Source organism: Heterodontus francisci, chromosome 26 (genome assembly GCF_036365525.1).
Source record: "Heterodontus francisci isolate sHetFra1 chromosome 26, sHetFra1.hap1, whole genome shotgun sequence".
Classification (NCBI taxonomy): Eukaryota; Metazoa; Chordata; class Chondrichthyes; order Heterodontiformes; family Heterodontidae; genus Heterodontus; species Heterodontus francisci.
The window spans coordinates 33,606,302-33,625,857 of record NC_090396.1 but is presented as its reverse complement, the minus strand read 5'-3'; the positions used below and the strand labels follow the sequence as shown (position 1 = coordinate 33,625,857).

The 19,556-nt window shown below is 40.0% G+C and overlaps 1 protein-coding gene across 2 annotated transcripts in view; it reads right to left on the bottom strand.

Annotated features, from left to right (window-relative positions):
* Positions 1–16,041: 16,041 nt before the first annotated feature.
* Positions 16,042–19,556, bottom strand: part of tbcd (tubulin folding cofactor D) — a 370,097-nt gene continuing 366,582 nt past the window's right edge. Inside the window, exons 38-39 of one of the 2 annotated variants that reach the window (XM_068057991.1) lie at positions 18,917–19,001; positions 16,042–16,542 (exon numbers count right to left, since the gene is read on the bottom strand). In XM_068057991.1, coding sequence (XP_067914092.1) covers positions 16,522–16,542; positions 18,917–19,001 — 106 coding nt within the window. In that variant the 3' untranslated portion in view covers positions 16,042–16,521. Of the gene's footprint in view, positions 16,543–16,660; positions 16,711–18,916; positions 19,002–19,556 lie in introns of those variants that run through there. The other variant, XM_068057992.1, reaches the window with a different exon arrangement.

Here is a 19,556-nt window from a genome sequence, read left to right as displayed (position 1 = left end):
ACTCTGTACTGTTTCCCCTTTAAGAAACCGTCCATTATTTAAACTAGCAACTTTGATTGACAGGAGCAGGTGTTTGCTAGTGCTGTGTGTTTATCTTACTTCCAGCACTTACACCTGTTTTGTTTACACAGCTGTTCAATAGGCACTTCAATGGGTTTTCTTTTGCTAGAGTTTGTTTATGCTCTCCATGCTTGAGTTGTTTTAATGGGTTTTTGTTACTGTGGTTTCATGAATGGAAGCTCTTATTCATGCTTGAGTGGTTTAATAGGTTTTATTTTAAACTTTGCACGGATGAAAGCTTTGCACAGATCGGGGTTTTCGACGTTTTTTCTAGAGGACACCTCCTGTAATAGCGCTGACATCAATCAGCTCGAGAAAGGAGTCAGGTCATCCCCTTCTTTTTTTACACACAGCTTTTGAAGGACTTTAGAGCTTTTTTTCAAGCAGTATCCCTTGCCCATCAGAACGACTCACCCAATTTACTTGCAGCCCGCTGTTCTGAACTCTGTCTGCTACAGTGTCATGGTCCTGTGTTATTTCTTTCGCTCCTTGGAAATATTGCAGTGCGCCTTTAAGGCTATAAAAAGATCAGTGCATCTTTAAGGCAGAAAGTTCTGGAGGCTCAGTGAGCCAGAGTGCATTCTGGTTGCCAAGCAACAGGAACAGAGAGAGGGGACATGAGATTTAATGTTGCAGTTTTGACTTTTAAAATTAGCTGAGCAGCATTCAGTCGAGAGTTCTGAGACAATTTAAACTGAAGGGAAAAGAGCTGTGTTATTTCTCTCTTAAAATTGTACTAAGTTTCAAGCCAAATTAATTCCATAAAAAGTAAGTAAAAGTTTTTTCTTTCACAACAAATTATCTGTTGTGTTCAGCGTTGGAAAAAAAAGAGTTTAATACCACATCAACCGAACTGCTGAACTCCTATCTTTGGAAGGACCTTTTGTTTTCATCAGACATTGGAAGACTGCAAGTGAACTTTTACTGTGTTGTATTGGAAGACCATTCGTCAGGAATGTAATTTGCAAAGACTTTAATTTTTTCGGTCAGCTAATTTAAAACCGAGTATATGTATGCGAATGTGGGAGATAGATTTTTAACTAAAAAGTTATAAGGTCTTCAGATATTGGTTTATCTTAGTAGTGTTTAAGATTTTTTTAAATGGATAGTTAATTTGTTGATATCTAAAGATACCAGGTTTGGTTCGCTTCATTTGGGGGTTACCAGATTGTTCAATTTGGCTACATTTTTTGATTTGGAAAGGTTAAAGAAATATGCTGCGATCTGTAGAGTGATGGAACTGAATGACAGTGCATTGCTCCCACTGTGATCAGAATCATGAATTTTGACTGGGGTCTTTGTCCTGAGCGGTCGTAACATACAGCTTGAGATAGGTTTTTTTGACTGTTTGAGCCATTTTTTTTTTACTTGCTCTCTTCTGGCTGTATAAAAGGCCGTTTTTCAGAGCTGTTTAACCCATGCTCTTTAACTTAGACTTTTTTTCTTCTCACCACATATAATGTGTTCTTTTATGTTGTCTGATGCAACACAAATGAGATGCTTGGAGTTCAGTTGGTTGAAGATCTCAAACAGGTTTATTTACAGCTAGACTATTATATATAGTACAGAGCTAACTATTTACTGAACTGACTTTAGGTGTTACAATTTCAGAGTGACGCTGGCTCCAAGTCACATGACTGGGTCCTGGTACTTGGCTCATTAGCATACTGAGATCTTAAAGGGACATCACTCTTAAAGACAATCATACAACAGTCTGGACAGAGTAGGTAGGAAGAAACTGTTCCCATTGGCCGAAGGATCCAAACACCAGAGGACAATGATGTAAGGTGATTGGCAAAAGAAGCAACGATGACAAAATGAAAAACGTTTTTACATATTGAGTGGTTAGGATCTGGAATGCACCCCCTGAGAGTGTGGTGGGGGCAGATTCAATCGAGGCCTTCAAAAGAGAACTGGATAATTATCTGAAGAAAAAAAAATTCAGGGCTTTGGAGAAAAGACAGGGGAGTGGAACTAGGTGAGTTGCTGTCACAGAGCGATGGCATGGACACGACAGGTCAAATGGCATCCTTCTGTGTTATAAGAGGGAGGCAGTGGCTTAGTGGTATTGTCACCGGACTAGACACCCAGGGTATTGCTCTGGGGACATGGGTTCAAATCCCACCACAGCAGAAGGTGGAATTTCAATTCAATTAATAAATCTGGAATTAAAAGCTAGTCTAATGATGGCCATGAAACCATTGTCGATTGTTGTAAAAACCCATCTGGTTCATGAATATCCTTTAGGAAAGGAAATCTGCTGTCCTTACCTGGTCTGGCCTACATGTGACTCCAGACCCACACCAATAATGGTTGACTCTTACATGCCCTCTGAAATGGCCGAGCAAGCCACTCAGTTGTATCTAACCGCGACGAAGTCAATAAAAAGGAATGAAACTGGACGGCATCGACCTAGGCACTGGAAACGACAATGGCAAACCCAGCCCCGTCAACCCTGCAAAGTCCTCCTTACTAACATCTGGGGGCTTGTGCCAAAGTTGGGAGAGCTGTCCCACAGACTAGTCAAGCAACAGCCTGACATAGTCATACTCACGGAATCATACCTGACAGACAATGTCCCAGACACTGCCATCACCATCCCTGGGTATATCCTATCCCACCAGCAGGAGAGACCCACCACAGTGGTTTACAGTTGGGAGGGAGTTGCCCTGGGAGTCCTCAACATCGACTCCGGACCCCATGACACCTCATGGCATTAAGTCAAACATGGACAAGGAAACCTCCTGCTGATTACCACCTACCACCCTCCCTCAGTTGATGAGTAAGTACTCCTCCATGTTGAACAGCACTTGGAGGAAGCACTGAGGGTGGCAAGGGCACAGAATGTACTCTAGGTGGGGGACTTCAATGTCCACCATCAAGAGTGACTTGGTATCACCACTACTGACCGAGCTGGCCGAGTCCTAAAGGACATATCTGCTAGACTGGGTCTGCGGCAGGTGGTGAGGGAACCAACAAAAGGGAAAAACATACTTGACCTTGTCCTCACCAATCTGCCTGCCGCAGATGCATCTGTCCGCGACAGTATTGGTAGGAGTGACCACCGCACAATCCCTTGTGGAGACGAGGTCCCGCCTTCACATTGAGAGTACCCTCCATGTCGTTGTGTGGCACTACCACCGTGCTAAATGGGATAGATTTTGAACAGATCTAGCAATGCAAAACTGGGCATCCATGAGGCACTGTGGGCCATCAGCAGCAGCAGAATTGTACTCAACCACAATCTGTAACCTCATGGCCCGGCATATCCCCCACTCTACCATTACCATCAAGCCAGGAGACCAACCCTGGTTCAATGAAGAGTGCAGGAGGGCATGCCAGGAGCAGCACCAGGCATACCTCAAAATGAGGTGTCAACCTGGTGAAGTTACAACACAGGACTATCTGCATGCTAAACTGCGTAAGGAGCATGCGATAGACAGAGCTAAGTGATCCCATAACCAATGGATCAGATCTGAACTCTACAGTCCTGCCACATCCAGCCATGAATGGTGGTGGACAATTAAACAACTAACTGGAGGAGGTGGCTCTACAAATTTCCCCATCCTCAATGGTGGGAGAGCCAAGCATATCAGTGCAAAATATAAGGCTGAAGCATTTGCAACAATCTTCAGCCAAGTGCCGAGTTGATGATCCATCTCGGCCTCCTCCTGAAGTCCCCAGCATCATGGATGCCAGTCTTCAGCCAATTCGATTCACGCCACACGATATCAAGAAACGACAGAGGGCACTGGATACTGCAAAGGCTATGGGCCCTGACAATATTCCGGCAATAGTACTGAAGACCTGTTCTCCAGAATTTGCCACGCCCCTAGCCAAGCTGTTCCAGTACAGCTACAACACTGGTATCTACCCTGCAATGTGAAAAATTGCCCAGGTTTGTCCTGTACACAAAAAGCAGGGCAAGTCCAACCCGGCCAATTACCGCCCCATCAGCCTACTCTCAATCATCAGTAAAGTGATGGAAGGTGTCATCAACAGTGCCATCAAGCAGCACTGGCTTAGCAATAACCTGCTCAGTGAAGCTCAGTTTGGGTTCCGCCAGGGCCATTCAGCTCCTGACTTCATTGCAGCCTTGGTTCAAACATGGACAAAAGAGCTGAACTCAAGCGGGGAGGTGAGAGTGACTATTGACATCAAGGCAGCATTTGACCGAGTGGGGCATCAATGAGCCCAAGCAAAACTGAAGTGAATAGGAATCAGTGGGAAAACTCTCCACTGGTTGGAGTCATACCTAGCGCAAAGGAAGATGGTTGTGGTTGTTGGAGGTCAATCATCTCAGCTCCAGGACATCACTGCAGGAGTTCCTCAGGGTAGTGTCCTAGGCCCAACCATCTTCAGCTGCTTCATCAATGGCCTTCCTTCAATCATAAGGTCAGAAGTGGGGATGTTCGCTGATGATTGCACAATGTTCAGCACCATTCGCAACTCCTCAGATACTGAAGCAGTCCGTGTAGAAATGCAGCAAGACCTGGACAATATCCAGGCTTGGGCTGATAAATGGCAAGTAACATTTGCGCCACACAAGTGCCAGGCAATGACCATCTAAGAGAGAATCTAACCATCTCCCCTTGACATTCAGTGGCATTACCATCGCAGAATCCCCCACTATCAACATCCTAGGGGCTACTATTGATCAGAAACTAAACTGGAGTAGCCATATAAATACCGTGGCTACAAGAGGAGGTCAGAGGCTAGGAATCCTGCGACGAGTAACTCACCTCCTGACTCCCCAAAGTCAGTCCACCATCTACAAGGCACAAGTCAGGAGTGTGATGGAATACTCTCCACTTGCCTGGATGGGTACAGCTCCAACAACACTCAAGAAGCTTGACACCATCCAGGACAAAGCAGCCCACTTGATTGGCACCCTATCGACAAACATTCACTCCCTCCACCACCGACGCATAGTGGCAGCAGTGTGTACCATCTACAAGATGCACTGCACCAAATCATTAAGGCTCCTTAGACAGCACCTTCCAAACCCGTGACCTGTACCAACTAGAAGGACAAGGGCAGCAAATACATGGGAACACCACCACCTGCAAGTTCCCCTCCAAGTCACACACCATCCTGACTTGGAACTATATCGTCGTTCTTTCACTGTCGCTGGGTCAAAATCCTGGAACTCCCTTCCTAACAGCACTGAAGGTGTACCTGCCTCCCATGGACTGCAGTGGTTCAAGAAGGCAGCTAACCACCATCTTCTCAAGGGCAATTAGGGATGGGCAATAAATGCTGGCCTGGCCAGCAATGCCCACATCCCAAGAATAAAAAAAATTATGATTCCATGATTTGTTTTCCCCAATTTTTCTCTTGCTACCACTCTATTCACTCCAAAAATGGGATGGGAGACAGTCAACAATTCGTTCCATTATGTCTGCACCTGTCACTACCTCAGGACTTGCATCATAGACTGTGATGCACCTACCTGAGCATGTCAGGGAACACTTGTTTTGACCATTTCCGCTTTGGAAAAGAAACTGTCACTAAGCTCTACTCTCTGCCAACTTACATACAACTTCTGGAACAGGGACGGCTCTTCCCTTGGTTGTGAAGTTTTACATAACATTAAACTTTTATGCTACTGGATCCTTTCCATCCACCACAGGAGACATTTAACATATCAGCCAGTATGCAATCTAAAAATTCTTCAACTAAGTGATGGACACCATGTTTCATAGGGGCAACATGTTCATGACTTTCCCTGCGGAAAGAAGCCCTTAGCTGCACAGTACACAAGCACGTGCAGCTTCTAGCTGTTCCCCCACAGCACCTCCCCTTGCTCTTCAACATTTGTAATCTATATTTCACACAGTGCTTCCTCCTCAAATGGTGGATGCATGAATAATGTTTCAGGATGGACTATTTTGGAACAGAGGTATGATGCCAATCTACGTGTGTGTCATGTTACTGTAATGCAATATGTGCCTTCATGTTACTGAGTGCAATGGGGAACAAGGGTAGCAGTGGAAAAATAACAGAGGATGTTTGCTGGGTGTGAGAGCACATCTCAACTCTCCCTCCCCTCCTCCTTCTACAGACTGCCTTCTGCCCACATACCTGAAAGCACACACGAGACATCCAATGTTAGGAACTGGCAGAGCTTGCAGACAGCCAGCCTTCTGGCCAGCAGACATCCCTGCTTGGGTGGGTGCAATGCAATGGAGCCTGCATTAAGATCTGATGGCAGGGCAGGTTCAAAGAAGACCTTTCAATATCTAGATATTACAGTGCGTGCTAATTGTGTTGTACAAAAACTGTGTCCTGCAGGTTTTCTGCGATTATCTAGTAAGTTAAGCTTGTTTTCCATGTTTTGGCTGGTACCTCCGTGTGAGTGTCACAACACACAATTGGGTTTGTGCCATGTTCATTATACCTCTATGCCAATATAGCATGTAACGATGTGTACACTTACTTTGGTATTGCTCCCGAGTCCATTAAACATTTTCCTTACTTGAATCCTGATCTTGTGGAGTTCTTGAGTCTACTGCTACCCCCACCCATGCACCTTACACTTTTGTTTTCGTTTGAAAGAGCAGCAATCTCCTTTGTTAATCTCCAGCATGTGGACATTCCATTGTCCCTTCCTGAAAAGGGCAGTTCTCCCCACATTTTTCCTTGGCTCCATTACAGCTTCAACAAAAATTTATGTCAAAATCCATAAAGAAGCATTTCCCTTTAAGGGTGATCAGCAGCTCGGGTTGCTGCATCACCACAAATCCAGTACTCAGTCAATTAAGCTCCCTGGCTAGTATTCAGGGATAATACTGCAAGCAGTGAAAGCCCATTACAATTAGTGGAAGGGGCTAGCCAAACTGATTTCCTCAAGGCCAGCCTCTCTCCACTGCACAGTAGGCACAGCCTTGAAAATTCCAACATTTCATTTTGGGGCTAATATGTCCTATACGCACAACACATTGTGCTTAGTTGACTTAGAGGAAGACAGTTTTGAAACATTAAAATAGCAATTAAAGAATTGTCACTGTCTTTCTCCTTTGCTCCATTTCATATTTACATTCAGAACCCTGGTTGGCAATTTTGCTTGCATTCACACATCTGTTTTAAATGTTTGCATAGATCCTGAGACTTGACAAGATCAAGGTCTAAACTAAGCTTAAAATCCTTGTGCACCAACAGCAGCAACAGAGCACAGACATTCCATGAAACCTCTTCAACTGTATTAAAACACACTGTCCCATACTGTCATGGAGCAACATCTGTACAACATGATCCATACCCTATCCCCCACCAACCAGCCATGGAATCTTCTGGGAGAGGTAAAACAAAGTGGAAAAAATAAGTACTCTATTTGTAAGCAGACCCCGTGCAAAATTACTACCATTAATAACAACCTTTTCTTTGAGAATGCAAGCAATTCTATGTCAAGCTTACTATAATTCCAGAGGAGTCAACCTTAATAAGTAGCCTTTTGTGTCGCACCTTGTCAGCGACTTTTAGAATCAAAATATACAATGCCAACCTGGCTGTTTACATACCTGGTAATTCCTCAAAAAATTATTCCAGGTTGGTGAGATATGGCTTTTTCTAGAAGTTTCTGAATCCAGGTCATTTATACCACCACCAAACCCTGAATTACCACACTCGGTATTTCCCCTTCAATATAATTCCTCTAATGGGAACTAGTTTCTTACCTTTAGCTAATTCTTTATCAATTCCCAAGGTTTACCCTGAAGCCCCACATGCTTGAGTTTAATTAATAACCTCCGTGTGCACTTTTTTCTGAAGTATTTAAGTGATCGAGGTAAATCATGTGGCTTATCCCAATCCACTTGGGTTGTCACTTCCTCAAGGACGATAAGGAGATTGATCAGGCAGGATCTTCTCTCTTCCGAATCATGCTGACTGCTGTTAACTAGGTTATTGTACAGATGAATCTCAAGTCTATTTCTGAAAATGTTTCATTATTTTACATGGAATGGAAGTAGGACTATTTACAGAATGCCCATTTTTCATTGTATTAGTGACCCACTAATGACAGGAATGTACGACCTTGGTGTTTTATTGTCAAAAGTGGAATTTCATTCCTAAAAGCTTTGCATGGAGATCTAAAGGCCAGATTTATGAAAAACAGGTGTAGCAAGAAATATTGAGCCCAGATTTCTATGATTGATATCAAAACAAATGAGATTTATTTTAAATTAGAAAGTTTTATGACAATCTCAAACATATGGTGCACAAATGCTGAAAAAGCCAAGAGTTGGGCACAATAACCCCACTTCATTAGAACTGGAAAACATCAATTTTTCATCTGAAGAGATCAACACTGATCAGGAAACTTCCTATTAGAAACATTTTTTTCCATTCCAGAAACATTAATTTTCTGACTTTTTCTGAAATGGAATACATAAACTGTTTGATAATGAGGAATCCATATTGAAATTATGTTTTATACATGGTCATACAGGATGCTTTACATTCTTCGAAAGACAGACCATCCTCAAATGCTTTTTCTTAGATACTCTATGGTGCTGTTACATTATTTGTGCTTTCAACCGTGGGTCCTCTAATTACACAAAGTCTGCAAAGCCATCAAATTGTCTGACACTATGCATACCACATTTTGTGAAAAAAATGTCTCAACAATTATGTATTCTATACTTATTCTGTATTTTTTACTGACTTACTACATTAGCTCTGTTGCTGCATATATATATTCTCCCATCGCTTCAGCAGATAAGGAGACTGGTTGTACACCATCTAGATTGACGTCATCTCATATGTGATTCAAAACCGAACTTGATTTGCAGATCCGATTGCAAATATTACATATGAGGTCACTGTTAGAGGGGTGGGTGAAGGCACAGGCTTGGTGGCATGCTCGCTTGTCTTGTAGGGACCTGACTCTGTTCTCTTCAAATGTTGGGATTATTTCATGATAGAGACCTCTCCATTTGCATCTGTCCATGGTTCCGAGTGCCACCCAACCCCCGGTTCCGCCTCAGGCAGTTGCTAGGGAGGACAAAGCCCTGAAGTTATTCATTATCCAGAAAATCATTAAAAAATGGAGTCTGTGGGAGCGCTTCCTGCATATATGCTTATACAATAAACTATTTGCAACTATGAGGAAGCATCAAAGGTTTAATTGCCACTTTTACCTGTTGGAACATTTACAATGTATTTTGATCAAAATAAGCCAACAGTAGACATTAGCTAGGCATACTGATTAAACCATGGGCTTCAATTAAAAAAAGAAAATGGGGCAGATTACTGTTTAATAATTGCTCTTGATTGTGCCTGCCGGAAGTTAAAATAACTAAGGAAGCAACCCAAAAGCTTGGATTTTATACAGCATGAGAAGACAGATGGTCACTTCATATTTCTAAAAATAATCAAAGCAATTTCCTCTCTACTTTGGATTGAAAAAATTAATGAACTAAATAGCTGAAGCCAACATTTTAGGATCCACTTAATGCAGTCTTGGCCACGTACCTGGTCTAGAACCACAAATCTTTTTTTATTTTTCTATTTTATCAATAAGAACACACTAATGCTTATCCAAGAAGTGACCTCCTGTAGACAGAGCTAACCTATGGAAATTACATGCAAAATTTTAACCAAAAGATTATGACTTTAACTTAATCCTTCAGCCTGAAAGGAGGTAACTAAGACATCACAAAGGTATAGAAAATACTAAACGGAATAAAAAAGGTTAATCTGGAGCACTAATTCAAGTTAGAACATGAGTTCAGGACAAGGGGACAAAGGTACAAATTAAGGAAAGACACATGCAGGACTGATGCTCAGAAGCACATCTTTGCATGGAGCATACTTAATACCTGCACTGATTTTCAAGATCAGGTAGTGGTAGCAAAAACTCTGGTATCATTCAAGAGGTTGTTGTTAGTCGTGATGGGCGAGATATCATAAATTTCAAATGAAGATGAGGTAGGCAATCTTCCCTAAATTGCTTCCCCATCCCAATTTATTTTTGTGACTGACTGACTGACTGGAAGATTCCGTCCTGTTATTATTTAGTTTCAAACAGTGAATTCCATAGCCTGCAAGTGGATATATATGGTTTGTCACTATTAGATAAGGGTTATGAAGTAACTGTTTTTAATCTTTAAGATTGGAAGGTGAAATTCACTGCCTATGACACCCTCACATCTCTAATCTGATTTTATTCTGTATTTGGAATTCAATCCTGCAATTATCAGGTCTCTTGATTAATAGATACTTGGTTATTGATTGTCAATTTTTCTCTTTTGACTGTTGACTCCTTGCCGGAGTGCAATTCCATGGACCCCAGTTGGCCTATGGCATTAACCAGCAAATATTTATGTGTCAGCATTTACAGCAAACGTCAGCAGGCTATTTGACCATGAACAGCTCCACAGCCAAACACAAACATGTTTTCACCTGAAGTCGAAATATTTTCAACAGGGGCCTCTTGACAGAGATCAAGAGCAAAAATGTAAGCTAATATTCTGCTCCCTGTCGCCAGTTAGGCTGGTTGTAACACCCACCACTACCACCACCCAGCTGAGATTAGCTAGCAGCACAGACCAGGGAGCAAACCTGGATTTTTCTCATCTGTGAAACTACTAACCTACAAATATTGAGCATTGTTAGATACGATACATTATATATATGTTGCAACTTGAGCAGCTAATTACACATTATGCAAGTGGTATTACAGAACTCCACAAATATTTTGTAAATTCTAGCATTGATATTACGATAATAAAGGAGAAACATAATGACACACTAGGAAGGAAAGGCAAATGGCTTTTATGAAGTAAATCAATCGAGTTCCTTTGCTGTGCAAAACCTAATGTATAAATTGTACATTATTCCACATGAATGAAGAAGTTGATTTCCCATTCTCTTTAATGTCTGAATTGGGAAGAACACTTCTATGGAGAAAGTCCCTGTAATTACTTGAGACCAATTCTCCTACAAGCACAATTAGCCAGTAATCAAAAGTGCTAACTATAAATTAAAGGAACAATAAGCTTAATTGGTATTGGCAGTAAACTGAGTAGTGTTGTAGCTTTTTCCACGAACAGCCTACCAAACAAAAATTTATAATGAAAAATATATCTTAATTACAGGAGGAATGCTTTAGTTAGTATCTAACATGCCAATGCAATCACATTGGGTCAGAATTTGCTGGAAAACATTAAATGATGAAAACCGTTATTAATGTACAAATCAGCCAGCATTTTGTGGCAAGAGATACAGCATGAATTGTGCATATTCACAGGGTAGCTTCGCAAAAATGGCATCTTACACTTAAACTGCCTGTAAGTTTCATAACATTGTTGCAGTTGCACATAAATTACCTATTAAGCTCATCATAGAAAGTTAAATTTTAACAATTAACACCTTTTAATGATGAGATAATTATTAATGACTGTCAATTAACCTCTCTGGCCCAGATATGAACAATTGAAATTATGGAGTCTCATTCCTTCGCGATTTTTAAATAGTACTCTTCCTTTCTATTTCCTCTTTTAATCAAATATTTCTTTCCCTCTATTTCCGTACCTACTTTGACATTGAATTCACCCACTCTAATTCACCCTCCTTTTCAGTCTTTGTTTATTTTTCAATCCTTGAATCTCGTTGGTAAAAGAAGTACTGTTTGTCCCATCGATCACCATGGTCCCAGATATCCCGTTGCCTCCACTGTGTCAATATCTGCTTGCACTTCCAGCAACTTACAGGGCAAAAAAAAAGTGAGCTGAAGGCAGCAGGTAAAAGTCTGATTTACCAGGCACACTGCAAGATGCCCTACACCAGCAAATTTGGACCATTGAGTGTATGTGTATTTGACATACATCAGCTGTATGTTTCCAAATCCCTGCAGGTAGATCACATTTCCTAGTGTCATGGAACTGTTTTTTCCTCCTTTGTTTAAAACAGTGTACCTTTAAGACTCTGTCTAAAAACAGTGTAACTTGAAGACAGAGAGAAGTTTTAGATTTCTGAGAACAGTGTTCCATAGCTGCACCTGCTACCTCAGCAACGGCAGGAGAAAGAGGTCACATGGTGTAATGTTTCAATTTAATTGTGTGGAAAAACCAGCTAAAACCAGCTTTGAGACACATACCAGAAAAGTTTGCATGCCTTGAAAGAAGAGAATTCTTTCAGCAGAAATTCTACAATGAGCCACAGGCTGTGTTAATTGCCTAAGGAGAAAAAAAATCCCCTTTGAAGAGAACATTCGTATTGCTGGAGGTAGCAAAATTCCTTTTTCTTTACTTCCAATCTAAGAGTCTTTGCTTCAAGATTGACTCTGTTTTCTGGAATTCGTAGTAAAGCTTCAACTGAAATCTACCAATTTTAAAATCCAAACATAGACCTGTTATTACACCCCTTATTGAAAGAACTGTTTGACGCTTGCTGCAGCCGAAGTGCTTTGAATGCCTATCAAGAAAAGACTGTTTCATCAAATCCGTGTGGAGACTTCAAGTAGCAGCCAATTATTTTTACACTAGGATACCTCACCCATCAGAAACGTAACCCACAAATACTTATAACCCAGTTATTTATTTATTCTTAAGAAACACCAAATTTTTAAAACATCATTTAAAAAAAAACGGTTAACTGTTGATTTTTGTGTGTATGTGTGAATGGGGTGTTAGGTTAAAATAAGAATTTATAAGGTCTTTAGACATAGGTTTATCTTAATAGTGTTTAAGATTTAGTTTTAATAAATAGTTAATTTGCTGTTGTCTAAAGATACCTGGTTTGGTCTGTTTTAATCTGGAGGTTACTAGAGTGTTTAATTTGGCTGTTTTCTGGTTGGGTGGGAAAACTTTAATAATATGCTGTGACCTGTGGAGTGATGGGACTGAATTGACAGTGCATTGCTCCTGTCTCGGTTGTAACATATTAATTGGGGGACCCGTCCAGGATCAGATTAATTGGGGGCTCGCGTTTGGAATCATATTAATTGCTCTCATGCTAGGATCATATTAATTGGGGTGCTTGATTGTTGGGATCCAAATCTAACGCCAATTATGAAAAAAATAAAAGGAACCAGGTTTCTTGTGTAATAAGGTGCAGTCTACACCATCAGAATGGCATTAGCAGTTGCAGCAGAGTTTCTGGGAAAGGAGAATGTGTCGCTCAGTGACTTGACAACTTCAACTAAGAATAAACTAAAAGAATTGGTGGAAAAAATTGGGGTCAGAATTGAAATCAGGTGCCAAAAAAGCAGTGATAATTGACGTACCAGCCCAACATCTAAAATTAGAAGAGGAGGAGAAAGAAGATAGTAAGTCAGACAATGATGCAGTGGTATTGGCTAGGATGCAGTTAGAAAGGGAAAAACTTAGGCTTCAACAGGAAAAAGAAAGAGCATGAAGAAAACTTGAACTGGAAAAAGAGAAAGTGAAAGAGAAGAAAGGGAATTTAAATAAAGAGAGATGGAACTAAGAAAAAGGGGTGGTCTTGACTCCATGGAAGGTTCGGGTCAGGAAGAATCTGAAGTCAGCCCATGACCTAGCAAAAAGCTGTTTAAATTTATACAAGCTCTTCCTAAGTTTGAGAATAGGGACGTAGAGGCATTTTTCATATCTTTTGAAAAAATAGCCAAACAGATGAAATGGCCAAAGGAAAGCTGAACACTGATTATGCAAAGCAGGTTGGTAGGTAGGTAGAGCTCATGAAGTTTATGCCACACTTCCTTTAGAGACTTCCGCAGATAATGAGATGGCAAAAAAGGCTATTCTCATTGCGTATGAGTTAGTCCCTAAAGCTTAGGGTCAGAAGTTTTGGAACTTACGGAGATTGGCTGGGCAGACATAGGTGGAATTTGAGAGGATGAAGCAAGTTAATTTTGACTGTTGGATATGGGTATTAAAGATGGAAACCACATATGAGAATCTTCGAGAACTGATTCTCTTAGAAGAGTTTAAAAATTCAATTCCTTCAGTCATGAGAACTCATGTAGATAGCCCGAAAGTTTTGAAAGTGAGGCAAACAGCAGAAATTGCTGATGATTTCGAGCTTGTGAATAAGCCGTAGGCTCTGTTAATTGCCTAAGGAGAGAAAAAATCCTTTTGAAGAGAACATTCGTATTGCTGGTGGTAGCAAAATTCCTTTTTCTTTACTTCCAATCTAAGAGTTTTTGCTTTAAGATTGGCTCTTGACTGATTGCGTTTTCTGGAATTAGCAGTAAAGCTTCGACTGAAATCTACCAATTTTAAAATCCAAACATGGACCTGTTGTTACACTCCGTGTTGAAAGAACTGTTTGACACTTGCTGCAGCTGAAGTGTTTTGAATGCCTATCAAGAAGACAGTTTCATCAAAACCGCGTGGAGACTTTTGAGTGGCATCCAATTATTTTTACGATACCTCACCATTCAGGAACGTAACCCACAAAGACTTATAATCCAGTTATTTATTTATTAAACAATAGCTGATTTTTCAAACATCCTTAAAAAAAAACGATTAACCGTTGATTTTTGAGTGTAAATTTGAATGGGGTGTTAGGTCAACCTAAGAAGTTATAACGTCTTTAAACACAGGTTTATCTTAATAGTGTTTAAGATTTAGTTTTAATAATTAGTTAATTTGTTGTTGTCAATAGATACCTGGTTTGGTCTGTTTTAATCTGGAGGTTACTAGAGTGTTTAATTTGGCTGTTTTCCGGTTGGGTGGGAAAACATTAATAATATGCTGTTTCCTGTGGAGTGACGGGACTGAATTGACAGTGCATTGCTCCCGCTTCGGTCATAATAGTGAATAATTCAATAAGTGACGGTTCAATATCACACTTGGGAAGTATGGCTCAATTTTTGGGGAGGTTGGTGGGGGACTTGAACTTTTAACAAGGACAAAACTCATAAGATGCTACATTGCATCCACTTTCCTGTATGCCTGAGAAACCTGGACCTAGTAAAGATATGGCAAAGAAAATATAGGCCGTTGAAATGTGGATGCTAAGATGTATGCTAAAAATTCCTTATACAGACCATAAGACAAATGAAGAGGTGCTTGAAATTGCAAGAGCAAATAGAATTCTAAAAAGTGACATCCGGAAAAGAAAATGTCAATATTTCAGCCCTTTTATCAAAGCTGAAAAGCTAGAGATCTCTTCTAGAGGGCAAAGTGGAGGGTAGCAGAAAGACAGGTCGACCTAGGCGTAGTTGGATGATGGGCATCACTGAGCAGTTGCAGACAAGCTACAATGGATGAGAGAGGATGGCGCAAGATAGACAAGCGCGACATACCATGACAGCAGATCTCCTGGTAGGAGTAGCTACAAGCAGCAGGAGGTCGGGCGGGGCGGTGGGGGTGGTACGGTAGGGGGTAAAGAACATTTATGAGCAGTTTGTCCTTAATATGAACTATTATAGTAAATCAGATCTACACAAGACTGCTTGCAACACAATGTGACTTTGGAATCTCCTCAAGTCCTGTTTCCACTGTCGAAGTAGTTTCTGATTTAGAAACATATGGCTGTCATTAAGACAAAAGGCAACAATGCATACAGGGTCTCTATTGATATATAACCTGTGACAATGAGGCTTGTATTTGAATTTGCACACAGAACTTGCATTACTGCTTACTTTACTAAAGTTAATTTGAATTATTTACCGCAACTCAAGTCATATGCTCCTATGGTAATGGGAATTGCAGGCTTTTCTTTTTAAAACAGCAAGTTCTTTAGCAGCTATAAATTGCAGTTTGAAGATGATCCAGTGATACAGTAATAAAGATGGGGGTGATGTTAGATTGAAAGGTATGCAGAGCCATGCAAATAGTACCATAATAACAGTGGGCTTTATTGTGGTGGAAAAATACAAGCAAACATCGGCAGTCTGTACATGGGTAGATACTTCAAGGGTCTGAATTCTACCACTTCAAGGTTTGAATAGTAGGCAGGCTTTAAGGAATTCTTTTTTAAAAATGGCATTTTTTGATTTAGGTATTTGTTTGAAAATTGTTCAAATAAAGCTTCAGCCAGAGTCCAATAGAGTATAAGCAAAACTCATGATTTTATTGAAGAATGTGTTAGGTTCAGGTTGATCATACAAAACAGAACATTAGCTCTTGTACAGTCCACCTGAACAAAGTAAAGGATGTTGAGGGAGCAAAGGTGCCATCTTGTGGGTGAAGGGTTACATCTAAACACTACATTAAAAAACACATTTTCCTAACATTAGTGCATTCAGATTTGACTTATTCAGCATTTTACCCCCTGTAGGATCTTAAGGAAATCAGTAACCACATCAAGAACAACATCTGGAGGGGAATGCTGAGGTTGAACACAGTCTACTCTTTATTCGTGTGTATTTTCACATGCTAAGCAGCTCTTCAGTCATCTTCTTACACGGCTTGCTTTGTAGCGGCATCCAGATTGGAACAGTTTGTGAAAAGCATCCGAAATATAGTAGACCGAACACACATTTAGCTCTCTGCATGCCCTTGTCTGTCCAGACACATGGCAAATCTTCAATCATAGGACGCCTTGGTGCAGCTGTGGTCACAAAAAAAGGGATTAAAAATATCTTCAATCCAAACAAAATAAATGGGAAGTTACTTATATTTGATTTTATAAATAGATATAAAATATTTTAAAAATACTTGCTGCATACTTTAAAGACAATGCAGTTTTAGCAGGCTTCTCAGCATATTAAGATTTGTTCTGGAGAAATTCAATTAAGTAAAAATTAGTTTGAAATAATCCAATGTATAAGACATGCTCCTGAAACCAACTTTTTAACATCTACTTATGTGAAATAGTTTCTGTGTCTGTGTGAATGCAGGGCTCCTATTTGATTTCTTTTTGATCAAGCAGGAACCAATCAGACTGCAAATCCAAAACATAACACAACCATGACAGCATCTGCATTTATGGGTCACTGCCTCTGAAATGTGGACCAACAGTGGGAACCCAGGCTAAGTATCCAGAACCTACCCAGAAACAGGGTGGTAGTAACATCACTTAGGTGTTGAGCACTGAACTCTCAGTGGCACCAGCATAAAACTTCCCTCTCCATTTGCCTCCTACGACATAGCTGTAGCCTCGCCTTCAAGCATGCGCTCCAGGCCCCAGCTTACCCGTGAGCAAAACAATAAAAGACTGGCTAGTACATAGAAAGTGCAGATTTTACTTCTACAAGTCTTATTAAATATTGAATTCATTTTTCTACAATGTTAATTTTAAAACATTGTGCATTATCAGAGGACACCAGTGCAAACAGCATATTGCTGAAATTTATCTTGTTTTTAAAAGGTCAGGTTTTCTCATAAGAAAGGTGGCTGTAAAGTAATTCTTCAAAAAATGAAAATATTGTATTGAATAAGGTGTCAACAGCATTAATACTTCTTAAAACAAATGAATAAATAAACGCTCCCCCAATCTATACTGTTGCTTTGCATTCTCTTTCAGCAAGGAGTGGAAGACAAACTGAATTACTGGCTGCTACCTGTACAGTTCCACAACCAGTTTTACTGCTGCAGCACAGAACTGTTGCCACTGACTTCTCCATCCCTCTGAGATGAAGTCCACTGCTATTGTGAAATGCATATTATATCAGCTTCACTCATATATAAACTCATTGAAGAGATCAAAAAGGGATTTGAACATTATTTCTCTAAATAATCTATGGCAGAGCTACTAGGCTAAAAAAAGAAACTGTGTCCTATATAGTCTATATTAATTCCCATTATGCCACCCAATGGCTAAAATTGTTGGTTCTTTGTATCCTTGGCATGTTTCCATGGGAAAAAATGAAGTTTAATTCTCATAGTTATTTCATCTACAAAATGTGCCTGAATAAACTATGTATATTATTTATACTTATAGATCCAGAATTTGCTACAATGACATCTAGTCTCTCATAAAACCTCTCAAGCACAGATGCCTGTTCCAAACTAAGAGTGTAACTTCCAAAGTCTATTGCACATTTATTATTTTGAAACAAGGACTGTGAGATAAGTAGAGTGTTGTAATTGAGTGAAATCTGCTGTGCTTGCTTTTTTTTATGTTCAATTTTACTTATTTGTTTGAATTCTAGTTATTGTTGAGATATATGGCATGTCAGAGTGTTATCTGTCTGGCATTCAAAGATCAAGAGAGCATGGCATAAACTATACCATTTCCAGTGCTTATTTCAACGGTAAAAATAGTTCTTTGCTTGTCTTGCAGTGATAAAGCTACCCAAATGTTGAGAATAGCTTTATTCTGATAATAATGCTAAAATAATTGAGGAGTTCTCAAACATTTCCCCCACTCCTGTGGAAAACACTCAGTTTATGACTTTGCAAGGATAATTTCCACATAGTCTGAGTTGACTTCAGGACAGCATGTGTAAGTTTGCCAAGTTTTAAGTCACAAACAAACTTGCTAGGGCATTGACTGTCCTCAATGGCTGGGTTAGGTTTGTGTAAGTCAGTGATATTAAAAACAATTTCACTGAACTATATGGGGCAGCCAAGAATGCTTTGACCATGTAGACTGTACTTAACTTGACCTGTAATAAAAACAGAAAATGTTGGAACTACTCAGCAGGTTAGGCAGCATCTGTGGAGAGATAACCTGGCCTGCTGTATATTTACAAAATTTTCTGTTTTTATTTCAGATTTCCAGCATCTGCAGTATTTTGCCTTTGTGTTAATTTGACCTGTAAAGGGGTTACAACAAATGTATTATCCCATATCATCAAAAGAATCTGGCTAATCAATCAGGTAACATCACACTGCAGCTGACAGTAAAATATCAGCAAACAAATGAAGCATGAAAAAAGGAAAATTTGTCAGGCGATTTAATTTGCATGAAAGGTTGTTGGGCAAAACATATCTAAGACCTTGATTTGATTACAAACATTGGTTTCTCATGGCTAATGTACCTTAGTAGCAATTATTGGTTTTGGAACACCCATCAGATCACATAGGTGATTCCGTTGAGCTCGGACGGTGGGCAGATCAGCATCCCTGTTGTCAAAAAACATTTTGCATAAGTTAACTGTAACAAATTTACAATTATTCACATTCTGTGGGCACGAACAGCATTTTGTTAAGTACAGAAACATTTAGAAAGGTTGAAACAATTGACAACAACACGTTCAGCTACTGAACCTTGCTAACCTTGGATGAAATTCAGGCACGCTCCTGAGAAGTGAAGGAGTGCATTTTCCTTCAAGACACAAAAACTGCAACAGTAAGACTCATTCAGCTTACTTTTGAAGATTTTCTTTCTCTCTCCGCTAATGGTGGTAGTAATTAATTGATGCCAACAATACCACATATTAACATATCATTTACTATAAAGCCTTAGAATAATAAAGTTATTGTATAGTATCCAAAGATATTTGAATTCTGGAATTTCACTGCATTCCTCCACTACCCCCACTGAAGCAGACACATGAAACAGTCGGAAGCTTACCATAGTTAAATATATTTAAAGCTGTAGTATTTCACTTGTATACAACTAAAGCATTTTCAGCTACAATTCGAAAAGTAGTAATTTGACAATAGTCTATGATGCTC